Source organism: Leuciscus leuciscus (assembly GCF_965113295.1).
Source record: "Leuciscus leuciscus genome assembly, chromosome: 4".
Taxonomy (NCBI): domain Eukaryota; kingdom Metazoa; phylum Chordata; class Actinopteri; order Cypriniformes; family Leuciscidae; genus Leuciscus; species Leuciscus leuciscus.
This window is the reverse complement of record NC_138728.1, coordinates 35,360,753-35,375,677: the sequence shown is the minus strand read 5'-3', so window position 1 is coordinate 35,375,677 and position 14,925 is coordinate 35,360,753. Positions and strand designations below refer to the sequence as shown.

At 38.1% G+C, this 14,925-nt stretch overlaps 1 protein-coding gene across 2 annotated transcripts in view; it reads right to left on the bottom strand.

The window, feature by feature from the left end:
* Positions 1 to 14,925, bottom strand: part of LOC309497385 (piggyBac transposable element-derived protein 3-like) — a 168,989-nt gene that overhangs the window by 139,203 nt on the left and 14,861 nt on the right. The window contains exon 3 of one of the 2 annotated variants that reach the window (XM_082167644.1): positions 11,029 to 14,206. The exons of the other annotated variant lie outside the window; for it this stretch is intronic. Within the exon in view, the coding sequence (XP_082023770.1) occupies positions 13,215 to 14,206 (992 nt within the window). The 3' untranslated portion in view covers positions 11,029 to 13,214. Of the gene's footprint in view, positions 1 to 11,028; positions 14,207 to 14,925 lie in introns of those variants that run through there. 2 annotated transcript variants of the gene reach the window in all.

Sequence of the window (14,925 nt, the reverse complement as noted above, 5' to 3'; positions counted from 1 at the left end):
CACTACTTACTATGTAACAATACGAAACAACACTATTTGCACAGTAATTACAGAGAAAGGTACTCGTATTAAGAAAACAAAACAAAAAAACGTTTAATTACACAGTATATTTGCCCTGACATTTAAGTGTCATTGCAATACAATGTGATAAGGTAAGTACTAAGTACTACATGGTACGTTCTAAATTAAAATCATAGCAGAAACTATTTTTTTTTTTGGCTTAACGTTAAGTAGTTTAGTAAGAAAAGCCAATAAATTAAATTTTTATCATACTGTGCTTACATACAGCCAAGTTTAATTTACAACCCACAGATGTCAAAATTACCCTGTAACTACATTGCACAAGAACATATTTTGCCAGAAATGTGATAAAAACTTTTATATACAACAGACGTACAATTTTTGCCTGGAATATATTAACAGAATAGGTACCTGTTAGTTTTAAAACAATTACATTATAAATAATTTGCTTGTATATCTGGTTGTACCCCTTTATTACCCAAAACTTAACATATTGTTCCCTTATACCTACACGGAGGTACACTATAATTACAGAAACGTACACCGTAATTTCGGTTTACTTACGGAGTTCTTTGCAGGTTGTATATCTGCTTGTTACCCCTTTATTACCCAAAACTTAATTATTGTTCCCTTATACCTACACGGAAGTACACTATAATTACAGAAACGTACACCGTAATTTCGGTTTACTTACGCAGTTGTTTGCGGGTCGTAATATAAAGTGTTACCCAATGCACAACGCGCTCTCTCTCTTTGTGAATGATAAAGGATCAAATTAACATAAAGAAAACCACTTAAAGAAAGAAAATAATTAATAAAACATATGTGTGTCCATTACAGAGCAACTTAAAGTCACAATTACACAAGTATAACGTATGAAACAATCAGTTACAAGAAATACGGCCTTCAGCACGTAAACTTGCGTGACCCACCTCTGTGAATGCTCATGCAGACTAGGAAGAAGCAAACCCCCTCAAATCAGCATGGTAGACGGAAAGAATGAGGAAAACCCCAAAATGGTCATGGCAAGTGGAATCACAAAATAAATGTTCTTAATGCACACCTGCTACACTCCCCCCTGCCAACTTCCACTTGCACATGACAAAATAAAAGAACACAAACATAACACATCAAAATGCTACAAAGTCACCCAAAACAAAACAGGTACATATAACCACATAATAGAGGACAATAAGAGAAACAAAATCTGTTCCAAAGTACCAAGAGATAATACTGTAAATCACGTGACACACTAAACTCCAGTCGTAAGACTATTCTTATCAGAATTAGTAATGTAAGAGGGTTGCAAAGCCTCCAAACACTCAAAGGAATAACATGCCTGTTACATATTACATACATCTAGTGGTCATTTTCTGCACAGCATTTCATAAAATCTTATATAGTTTTAGATCACTCGTAAATTCCCTTCCTTCAAGGTACTAAAAATCACAGATATACAAATTTTAATCACACTATTTTATCTTTCTCATATGTGATACCTCTACGAACAGAAGAGGAAAAAAAAACTAAAAAACAACTACAACCCAGATATAACCTTCTAGTGCATATTCTGGATCAGTCTAATGACTGGTTTAACCATACTCCCACATCTGGTTTTGACAGTTATGGCGCTTTTCCACTACACAGTACCAGCTCGCCTCGACTCGACTCGGCTTTGTTTGGTTTTCCACTGTGTAAAAGTTGTACCTGTACCTGCTTCCAGGTACTTTTTTTCGTACCACCTCCGGCGAGGTTCTGAGCGAGCTGAGGCTATACTAAAATGTGACGTGTAAACACGGCAGACTGCTGATTGGTCAGAGAGAATCGTCACTATTCACTGCGTCATCATTGCACGCGCCAGACGGAGTATCCTGAATAAAAAACGGCAAAAACAAAAACATCCAAAAACAGCATACACTCGATTTCCTCCATTGTCCTGTGTGTGTGGGTAGCGGGTGTGTCTCGCGCATAGACAGTAAAATAAAGGTCTCGCGTAGAAGATTAAGTCACGGCAGTTTCCTGCGGCGTCGCTATGACGACCAGGTACTATTGTGGAGGTACTATCTGCAATGGAAAACGGAGCGAAAAGCGAGCCGAGTCGAGTCGAGTCGAGTTGAGCTGGTACTGGTAATGGAAAAGCGCCATTAATGACCCACCCTGAGTAGAAGGCGCCAGTGGATACAGTATCAGTATATACATCTGTATCAGCCTGGTTAATGCTCCTATCAACATCAGGTTTGCATGTCAAAGATCTGCCTTCCGTCTGACCATTGAGGCTTGTAGCATGAGGTACAGACAGGGCAGTAGACTGTTCATCTGCAATTAACTGGACAGAATCAGACTCAGAAAGATCAACTTCAGACACTGGGAGTTCCGACACCCACACCACAGTTCTCTCATCTTGGTTCATTGACAGGCAATCCTAACTCTGCATTTTCCTTCACAGACAGACTTGACCCATTTGAGGCAACATTCTTGGAAGAATCATCTTCTGAAATTTCATTCTGAAGAGGTAGGAAGTTCACTGGCATGATGAGATTTCTATGAACAACTTTCTCAGTTCCAGTCATACAATTTCTGATACAGAATGTATGGACCTCATCGTTCATTCCTGTCACCATGTAGATGTGACTCTCCCATCTATCAGCGGTTTTCCTCTTGCCATGCTCGCCCTTATTAGTCAGCAGCACTCTATCACCGATGTTCACTGGAGCACCTTTCTGCTTTTTGTTGTAGAGATTTGCTTGCCTCTGTTGTTGTTCTGAATGTGAACATTGGGCCACTTTCACGGAAAGACTGCACATACTGGTTATAGTTGACCACCTGGTCATCAAGCAGCACAGAGTCAAACATCATGTCGACAGGCAACCTAGGAGTTCTACAAAACATCAACTGGAATGGAGGGAAACTAGTTGTCTCATGAATTGTTGCATTATAGCAAAAAGTGAGAGACTTCAACATTTGAGGCCATCTGTGCTTTGCTTTAGGTGGTAAGGCACGAAACATGTTCCCCAATGTTCGGTTGAATCTCTCAACAGTCCCTTTTCCCATTGGGTTGTAGGGGGTCGTATGGGATTTCTGAACACCAGCAAGCTGAAGCATTTCAGAAATCAAGTTGCTTTCAAAACTGGCTCCCTGATCTGAATGCATTCGCTCAGGAAAACTGTAGATACAGAAAAAGTTGTCCCATGGCTGCTTCGCAACTACCTTCGCGGATTGATTAGGACAAAGGTAAGCCTGTGCCAGCTTAGTAAAATGGTCTGTCAAGACTAATACATCCAGAGACTTTTTGGACAAGTCTTCAGCTGACCAAAAATCCACACAAACCAGCTCAAGTGGTCTTCAAAACAACATCCTGTACCAAAACATCAGTAAAGAACAGATCATCATTTGTGTTAAGTCTCTGCACATTTTGAAAAATTACTTTTGTCTTGTCGTCAACAGTACTGCAAAACTCAGAATAGGCAAATGCCAAATCAATATCCTCACTACCAGGGGACATTATGCATGGCCCACCACTGGTCCCCCCTCCTCATGGCCGGTCAGACTGATCATGCGACTCAAACACTGATCCTGAGTATAGTGCTCAGTATCCTGAGGTGGCACTACTGCTGTATTTTTCTCCATACCACGACCATGAGCACACAAAATGACTGTTGACTGGGTATGACACGCAATGGCACTCACATGTACATTAGACTTGCGTTGTAGGAGCTTTTTCTCCTTCTGATACTCATCCAGTCTAATCTGCATATCAGCTGCAGCCCATTCATGGAGTTTTTTCCAGTCTCTTCAGTCCTTCCCCAGCAATGTCAATAGAATTATGCAGCCTAATCCAGTAATCAAATGGTTTCTCATGTTTCAAAGGCAAAGTGGCGTAAAAATCTGCCAATGGCATGCACAAATACACAGTATCACTGCAGTGTTGTTTGAGCAGGTCAAAAAATTGGCTTTGGACCATCACTGAGGTCAAGCAGTGGGTTACTTCTCAGTCCAACCTTTACTACATTACACGCTTTGCCCTTTAACTTTGTCAGTACTTCATCGGCTTGGTCTTTCAAGGGCACTTCACGTTTTCTCAAGCGCACTTTTACTGTCTCCACCCACTCGACGGGGGCTTGTTAACATCTTGCTTAACAACTAAGCTGACTTTTGACAAATCACTCAAATTAACAGTTGAATCACTTTGCTTGTTTTGGCCAAAACCCCCAGATTCAAGACAGGTAATGATGTTCTGGCCAATGCTGCTGCCTATCTGTTTCACTATGTAATTTATCAGATTCACTGGTACAGCATTTAAATCAGAGAATTGCACAGAATCATCAGAAACAGCACAAGACTGAGACACCGTGGATGTCGGCACATTAGCATGTCTTGTGTGAATAGGGGTTGAGGAAAAGTGGATTAATTTTATCAGCCCGCCTGTTTGATGTGCTTGGATGAACCTCAGTACACCCCTCCTTCTTCCCATATTCATCTGACCATTAAGACTCTCCATATCAGTATCTGACATTCAAATTAAAATACCACTTCAATTATCAAAATATTTCAGTCCCTTTAACACTTCGGAAGCAGATTCACAGATCTCACACTATTTAACTAATTTAAGACTGCTCTTATGTTATGAGGATACTCGATAAAACAGACATTTTGGCATAATTGTGTGTTATTGTTCAAGCGCGAAAGAGAACCGTTTTCTGGCGCACTGTCTGTGTGCATGATACTGGCTTTCTCTCTCTCTGTATGTCGTTTGTCTTGTTGCTCTTTAATGGTTTACAAGCATTTGCATGAATAAGAGCGGGATTATACTGTAACGCTACCCAAAGGATGACAAAAATTAATGGATGCTGCCTGCGTTTTGCAGTAAATATTTTAACGTGTTAAAATGGAAAAAAAATAAAATGATTGCATGCGTTAACGTTGACAGCCCTAAAAAATTGTATATGTATATATATATATATTAGGGCTGCTATATGTATATTATAGTTGTTTTTTAAGCCATGTACACAGACAGTAATCAACAATTATACCACTCAAAACAGTGACAAAACATTGCATGTCAAAAAATCATCTGCACAAAAACGCAAAGTGAGCTTTAACAGCTAGTGGTGGGCGACACTGCAAATTTCGGTATCGATCCGATACCAAGTAAATACAGGGCCAGTATCGCCGATATCGATTCCGATACCAATACTTTTTCATTTTAAAAGCATGCACTTCTATGCACTTTCCTGTGCTAGAGCAGTGTGTCGTGATTTATGAGGTGAATGCATCATTAATATGCTAAATCTGAATATGTTTTAATGACTACTAAATATTTTGTGATTTGTGCTCTCAACTCGCCTGTAATTAGTCAGTGACTTTTACAAAACTACCCTAATTATATTACTAGCCTACTACTAGCCTACTAGTACTAGTCTACAGCAAAAGTTTGGGGTCTGTAAGATTTTTATTTCTCTTCTGCATTTATTTGATCAAAAATACAGTAAAAACTGTAATATTACAATTTAACATAGGCTATCTGTTTTCTATGTCATAGTAAACTGTAATTTATTCATGTGATCAAAGCTGAATTTTTCGGCATCATTACTCCAGTCATGATGATAATTCATTTTAATATGCTGATTTGCTGCTCAGGAAACATTTCTTATTATTATCAATGTTGAAAACAGTTTCATATTTTTGTGGAAACCATGATACATTTTATGCAGAATTATTTGATGAACAAAGTTGAAAGAACAGCATTTATGAAGTAGATTTATTTATTTATTTATTTAAACAGTGTAAAACCCTTGACTGTCACTTTTGATCAATTTAATGCATCGATCCTTGTTGAATAAAAATATTAATTAAAAAAATCTTACTGACGTCAACATTTATGTACACTTTTGGTTTGTTTATTGCGAAATAACTCCCGATTGTTTCTCTGTCATCTAAGCAAGGCTTTGTTTCCCAAACGCACTGGTCCTCTTAGCTCCATAGGTGAGCTCAGCGAAGCACCAGCATCGAACACTCTCTGTGATTGATTGGTTTCGTCTTGAATCCAGATGACTAGGAGAAAAAGTTCTATCCTACACAATTATCCGCTAACATTCGCTTATTTTTCCACTTAGAAGCTTATTTTACGCACTGAATTGCGTGCTAAATTAATTAAAAATTACTGGTAAAAAAACACACATTTGGATCGATATTTTTATGTGAGGATCGATCCTTTTCGATACCACGTCAGTATCGAAGTATCGATACTTCAGGATCGATCCGCCCACCCCTATTAACAGCAGATGTCAATATGATGAGGGAAAGTAACAACACATAGTTAATTGCTGTCTGCCTTTTACCGTCGATTTGTGGCTGTCAGACTGCATAGGGATTTCACCGCGTCAATTCCCATTGTAGCTACCCAACTTAAATACCTTTTTATAGATATATACACTAGATGTCGCCTTAAAGACATTCGTTCCAATGAACTGCCGTAGACAAGGCGACATCTAGTGTGTATATATCTATGCACCAGTCTGCGTACACGTCAGATCAGATCACTTGGACATGGCTGTGTATAAGACGTAAAAACGATATAAATACTGTTCGTTTTCTCACACAAACCGCTCGTTTCGTGTCTTAGGCCATCAATGAGTACTTACGATGGGGAATTGTTTAATTTGGACGACGGGGAATTGTTTTAATTTGGACTCTGTGCATGCTCTTTGAGACAGTGACCATGGACCTGCATTATATGACTGACAGACAAGAACGGTTTGACCTAAAAATATCAAAATTTAAGCTACTGCGGAAAAAAAGACACCTACATCTTAGATGCCCTTGAGGTAAGCTAAAACATACCAAAAATTTATTTCAAAGTGAACTATCCCTTTAATGACTTTTAATGCTTTTTAATGCCCAGCGGAAACCCTGTAGCCAAAATTTAGAAAATGGGAGGACAATTTAATGTTAATAAAATTCCTTGTTTTTCATTTCATGTTTTAGAATGTGTATTTCTTGTTTGTGATTTCACCACTGTAACACCATAAAATATTACTGATGTCGAAACCACAGATGATATTCACCGTACGTGCTGAATCTGATATAATTACTATTAATTAAATCCATATACAGAGACTTTTGCTTCCATTGGTAAAAAAATAATAATTGCCAATCACCATAGAGTTTTTCACTTTATGGTATAGCAACCAATCATCGTATAAATGGGGGAAAAAAAGGCCTATTAGTTTGCATTTACAATCAAATCTATTTTGACATACAGTATTTTATATACATGTCCATATTTTTTGGCCCATCTGTTGCAGTGGTTATTCACTATTCCAATACACAATACAACTTTAACATCATAGGATGTCCTGTTACTTTATCCTCTACAGTAAAAGAACTGGGTGTTATACTCGATTGCAACCTGTCTTTTGAAAATCATATTTCATATGTTACAAAAACAGCCTTTTTCCACCTTAGAAACATTGCTAAGCTACGTAATATGCTATCAGTTTCTGATGCAGAAAAGTTAGTTCATGCATTCATGACCTCGAGACTAGATTACTGTAATGCTTTATTAGCTGGTTGTCCTGCATCCTCAATAAACAAGCTACAGTTAGTCCAAAATGCCGCCGCTAGAGTTCTTACGAGATCAAGAAAATATGATCATATAACACCGATTTTATCATCACTGCATTGGTTACCTATAAAGTTCCGTATTAATTACAAGGTATTGCTACTGACTTATAAAGCCCTAAACGGCTTAGCTCCAGTCTATTTAACGGATCTTCTATCACCCTATAATCCATCGCGCTCTTTAAGATCACTAAATTCAAGGCTTTTGGTCATACCTAGGATATCCAGAACCACCAAAGGAGGGAGAGCATTTTCACATTTGGCTCCAAAACTCTGGAATAGTCTTCCTGATACTGTTCGTTGCTCAGACTTGCTCTCCCAGTTTAAAACTAGATTAAAGTCGCATCTCTTCAGCCAGGCATTCATATAATCCTACAGTTCAAACTACAATCCGGCCTCTAGCTCATAAATGCCAGAGGAGAACTGGCCCCCGACTGAGCCTGGGTTCTCCCAAGGTTTTTTTTTCTCCATTAGGTCACCTGATGGAGTTTTAGGACACCATTAGGTCACTTGATGGAGTTTTTCGGTTCCTTGCCACTGTTGCCTTTGGCTTGCTCAGTTGGGGATATTTTGTGGATATTTAATTTAATTTTATCAATCAATAAATTCCTCTTGAAACAAACTTTGTTGTATTATTTTAATTTAATACTGTGAAGCTGCTTTGATACAATCTGTATTGTGAAAAGCGCTATACAAATAAACTTGACTTGACTATTCCAGATTAGCTATTATTTTGTATTCAATCTTTCATATATAAATTTGGCTGTTAATCCAGAAACCTTGCAGTGTCTAGTTAATGGAACATTAATGGTTTATAAATAGAAAGCCAGCAGAAAAAAGCTCTCTTTATAAAAACTGAAGCTGTCACTTATGTTGTTCTGCACTCCAGTGAAAACTTAAATCAATGAAGCTGTTTACACGGTCCGATTTTTGTGGATTTGTGCATATCCAATCGAAATTCGATTAGATTTAGCATCCGTTTCGAGCTACATTAATATGTGGTTGCATTTCTGGAAATCTATTTCAGTCTGAGCGCTATAATCGGATTTTCCTAGGTTTATGTGACTTTGAAACACCACGTAAAACGTAAACGTCAAACATTTTTAACCCTTTGACGTGTACGATCACAACAGTGTGATTAGAGCGTTCAGTGCGTCACGTGATCAACTGCTAGATTCAAATCTGTGTTCGCACTTTGGTTGAAGCTGAGCCAGAGACGGACGCCATAGATCACAACTTTTCAGTGATTCCAATCACATAATCTTTATTTTAGGTTTCAGACATTTAAATAAACATTAGTACTAGCAAAACAATACATTTATAGTTAGTAAAATACTCACTAATGTCTATGGAAGCACCAATAACAATCCTTTCAATTGTAAATTTACAATGTCTTTTATTCATATCAGACACAAATTGTGTAGATAACTATAAAACGTACTCTATTTTTTGCTCTAAGTTCACCGACCACTTTTAAGTATTTCGGGAGGACTGGATGAATTTGCGTGTACTCCTTTTGGAGGAACTAATTTAGCTCCTGCTTCAGAGTAGGGTCTTAACCTCTAAACCAGCATTATAGGAACTACCAGTTCCTCAGGGATGTGATTGTGCGAGTTAAAAAAAAAACAGGATTTCATTTTAAGACCCAGCATGAAGCACTTTTTACTTTCAGGAATGTGTATACACATGGAAATATATTTAACAGCTAAAATTTATTTCTAGTAATACAGAACAGAATATCTTTACTTATCTTTATGGAAAATGTAAGTGCTTTTCTGTAGTTCTGTCAATAAAACATCTGTGCTTCCAATATTGATAAATCTGATTCAGTAAATAAAATTCCACTCAAACTTCTACAATAAGAATAGGCAACGTAAAAATGTTTTTGTGTTTTGGGAAACTGCACATCATATCTAGCCTCGTTAAAACCAGACCATTCTCAGTAGTAACTGAGTTATGGTCTGGCAAAGCTTCATTAATAACTCATTTCCAAAGGGGCGTCACCAACGGACGTCGCTCAAATGCCTCTGGGCACAATTGGATAGACCTAAAATCAATCAGAGCGATCATCGTGTAAAGCCATATGCTGCATCCCAGAGCCATAGAGAGAGAGAGTTGCGACACTCCCATAGACCTCCGTTGTAAATAATGGCGGCGCTTTTAACCGCCTACTTCTGGGATATGAAGATCGGAATAGTTCCAAACACTGTCATTTGGGCGTTGGACACCATTCACTTACATTGCTGCGCGTCGAGTTGTTCCAGAGTTAAGTTGCTGAAATATCGACCTCTTTTGAATTGTCAACTGTCTATATTGTATCAGAGGCCCTTTGCGATGCTTATACTGGTCTTCATTTGTACATGCACAGCGTAATTATTTATATTTTATGTTGGTTGTTTCAACCAATTTTCAAGCACTGCCTGCTAGCTAGCGCGACTTCGTCAGCTGTGACAGTAAGAGTTCGGTAATGAATCGCTGCACCTTTATAGCAACTTTTATTTAATTTAATTTTTTGGGATATACTAACTTTTCATTATGTTATTATTGTCTTGAGTGAAGCGGCTTGTGAGAACAATGCTGGACCTTTAGGATTGTTATGGCCATCACCAGTCCTGTCTGTTTCATGGATCACCTGCCCCTGGTTTTTGTTTTTCTTGTTCACACACACAAGCACACATTTTTGTTGTCTGTCATTGTTTAATAAAAAATATTTTATTTGAAAACCTTCATTTGTATCAGCCATGCTTAAATTCGTTTTTAATCTGTTATAGTTTTGATAATGTGTATGGCCTTAATCTTAAAATAATATTCTTAGTCTTAACATGATCATGTTTCACGTTGTGGTCCTGGGGGTGGCCACTTTCATCAGAAGAAGTGAGCTAGCTTCTAAGCGAATTCTGAACGGACCGCCACGGCAGACCTCTTTGCGTGATCACGAAGGTAGGCTAATGGCTGAATCAAAATTTATAAGCAAAATCACGGGAATCAATAGCCTAATACAGCCCAGTTGTGCTAAAATAAATATCATGAGACGTCCATCATCAGATGAATGATATGGAAAAGTTCAGTTAGAGCCGCTAAAGCCAGTGCTACTACCCATGCGAACATGAACACTAAGCTTTTCCCTCCAAAAATATAGCCTAAAACTTATCTCCAAATGCAAAACTGACATTAACAAAATGCAATAATGCTATAACAGCTGAAAAAGTACTTGGGTGTGTTTTATTTTATATTTACCGTTCAATAATGCAATCGCTGCTGTCTGTCCCACAGAAGAACATGACAGCCAGCGTACGTTTTGGAACTATTGGGGCTTACATGAACCACGTGACAGCCATAGCGGCGACATCAAAGAGTGTCGCAACTCTCTCTCTCTATGGCTCTGCTGCATCCCAATTCGCCTAAGTTACACTACGCCATAAAAGTATGTACTCTTTTTGTGAAGAAAAGGTATTTACTTTTGAATGTGTAGCAAAAAAGTAGGCAAGCTTTGGGACATACTACTTCGTCATCGGACGGATCTGTCGCGTGCATCCTGTCACGTAAACTGCCCTGTCAATCATCTTGTCACAGTTAAAATCCTCTATTAAATCTAATTTCATTTCCTACCGTTTCGGAGAGAAATGTAGTAGCACGTTCATCTGCCAGTGGGTCTTTCATGGAGACTGTCCTCATGTGTTTGCAATTTTAATATAATAATGCTGCATTTAAAAGTTGCTGCGCCTGGCCTGCGCAATTGGATAGACCTAAAACCAATCAGAGCGATCGTCATCGTGTAAAGCCCGCCCCAACGACGGATTAGAAATGGGCTTGAATGGGCTCTTTGCCAGACTACTTGCAGAGCAAATCTAAATTTGCCGGAAGTTGTCTGGGTTTTCCCAGGCTACATCATATCTGGCTACACAGATAAAACGACATAAGAACCATTTATGAATTATATTAATGCTTTTTACGCATTAGAAAATGAATACTACACATAATCTTATCAGCATGATGAAGAAGTTATATTAACTGGAATAAACTGTATACAGAAAGGGAGCAGAGAATGTGACCGATCGAGCTTTGTGCTCTTTAAACGGATAAATTACCTTTTACGTGCATCCAATAAGCAATTTTTAGCATACATATGATACACACTTTTTGTGTGCATATGATACGAAATATACATACCCAGCCAATTCCACCCAACAGGTACATTTTGTGTACCAGATGCACGTATTACGTTTACGTATGAAGAGCACGCCAAATAAAATCATGAAATTGTGCTATAGATACGCAGTGCCAGTCGAGCGATCGTGAGGCTGTCAGTATCTTGGGTCTAGCGCAAAACTCCTGTTAAAATCACAGGAACGGACTACACTGCGACATGAATCTCTTTCATCGAATCTGCACTTTGTCGTTTATGATGGGAGAATTCGCAAGTTTCAAGTCAGAATTCAAGAGAGCGCACACTGAACAAAACTTGTTGTTTCAGCGATGACTAATCTGAATGGCCATCACATTCATAAACTCAACTGAAACGTGTATGATTGGTTATAATGCTCAATGCTGCAAAAAGAAATCTGGTGGAAATGCCGTAGTCGGATGGATCGAATGAACGTTAAGTATTGTAGTTTAACTAATTTTATTACTTGAACATATTCTATTATATAAATATCTTGAAACAAATTGCCATGACTGAAATGACACCTCTTCATTTACTGCTACAAATTGATAAGGTCAGAAAAGTATGACTGGAATCCCGACTGGAAATCCTTGCAGTTAGAATTTCATTCTAAAAAGGTTGTGAGGATACTCCCTTTTCTAGTATTTTTGACAGAAAAGGTAGGTTCGAGATCAGTCTGTGATGCGTGTTCGGAACCGAACAATGTACGGGGCTCGCTAGGCTAGTCACATCCAAAGCAGTATCTAGAGCCCTTGTAACCTTCCTATCCTCAATTTAGGTTTGGAAGCTTATCTCTAATTCTGAAATATTCCCGTCAGCCTGACTATTTCCCAGCATTTATCACATGTGAATCCTTCACTGCTGAGCAAGTGACAATAACAGGAGAAGAGGACATGACTCACCGTATTTGTTGACTAATTCCGACTTAAACACGGGTTCAGTCCTACAAGCCCTTCAGTCCTAGGTTGACATTGATATTTATTTCAAAGTATTATACTTAATCATAAAATGACTCTATACAGAAATAAATTATGGTGGTGAGGTGTTCACATTCATATTCACATGACTAAATAAAATATAAAGTATTAAGAGTTCAATGCAAATAAAGTAATTGAATATGGACAAGTCATGATGAGATGAATTTGTCAGACTTTTCTAAGAATTAAATTAATTTAGAAAATTATCTGATATGGGCCACATTTAAAAGGACATATAAACAACTATTTGAGCAGAAAAATAAAGTTGAGCAACATTCAATGGCAGTGTGAACAAAGCCTTGATTTTACACAGATACATATTTTCTGGAGCTTTTTTAAATTGCCGAGCCATTTAAAACTTTCAACAAATAATTCTCATATGCATCTGTAAGTGTGATGGCCAAATAGATTTTTAATTACACTGATCACAATTAAACCTTCTTCCTTTTTAAATATTTTTCTTCCTTTTCGTAAACCTCTTGCCACACTCCAGAACTTTGTAATTTCATTTCAGAATGAGTTTGCAAATGACGTTTCAGGTCTTTTCGATATGTGAAACACCTCTTACACTGAGGGCATGTGAAAGGCTTCTCTCCAGTGTGAATCCTAATATGAATCTCAAGGGTTCCTTTAAGTGCAAAACTTTTTCCACACTGAGGGCATGTGAAAGGCTTCTCTCCAGTGTGAGTTCTCATGTGATTCTCAAAGGTTGTTTTTTGTTTGAAAGTCCTTCCACAGTGATGGCACATGAAAGGCTTATCTCGGATGTGAATTTTTACATGATTCTTAAGGTGTTTCTTGTCTGTGAAACTCCTTCCACACTGATGACATATAAAACAGTTTTCTCTTGAGTGAATTCTTATATGGCGATTAAGGGATGCTCCAAATCTGAAACTCGCTCCACATTGACCACATACGAATGGCTTTTCTCCAGTGTGAATTCTCATGTGACAGTGAAGGCTTGATTTTTGTGTAAAACTCTGTCTACATTGCGGGCATGTGATTGGCTTCTCTCCAGTGTGAATTATCATGTGGCATTTAAGACTTGCTTTTCGAAGGAAACTTTGTCCACACTGATGGCAGGCAAAAGGCTTCTCTCCGGTGTGAATTCTCATGTGGACATTAAGGCTTCCTTTTTTTGTGAAGCTTTTCCCACACTGTTGGCAGGTGAAAGGCTTCTCTCCAGAGTGAATTTTCATGTGGACTTTAAGATTTCTATTTTGATTGAAACTCTTTCCACACTGTTGGCAGGTGAAATAATTTATAGTTGCTGGCTTTTGAGCTGTTTTTCGAGACAAAGTCTTTTCTATCTCTGAGCAACTAAATGTTTTTTCTCTAATCATGAAAACTTGATGTTCCTCATACTGATCTTTTTCTTCGGTTTCATTCAGTTCTTGACCCTCCTCTTTCAGCGCCATCATGTCTAAGGTGGAAAAAGTAAACACCAGTTTAATAGCATAAAGTAAAAGACAACAAAACCAACAACATCCTACCCATATTAAGTAACTTCATAACCTATTATCAATATTGTTAAAGGAACACTCCACTTTTTTTTCAACATTTTCCAACTCTCCTTGAGTTAAACAGTTGAGTTTTACCATTTTCGAATCCATTCAGCCGATCTACGGGTCTGGTGGCAGCACTTTTAGCATAGCTTAGCATAGATCATTGAATCTTATTAGACCGTTAGAATCTCTCTCAAAAAAAATGACCAAACAGTTTTGATATTTTTCCTATTTAAAACTTGACTCTTCTTGTGACTTACATTGTGTACTAAGACCGACGGAAAAAGTTGCGATTTTCTAGGCCGATATGGCTAGGAACTATACTCTTATTCCTGCGTAATAATCAAGGAACTTTGCTGCCGTACCATGGGTCCAGCAGGCGCAATGATATGCACCTGAAAACTTAGTGCCAGTCACGTTGGAAGTTACGCTGCGTAGTATCATTGCGTGATCAACTGCTAAATTCAAATCTGTGTTCGATGCTGAGCCAGAGACGGACGCCATAGATCACAACTTTTCAGTGATTCCAACCATATAATCTTTATTTTAGGTTTCAGACATTTAAATACACATTAGTACTAGCAAAACAATACATTTATAGTTTGTAAAATACTCACTGATGTCTATGGAAGCACCA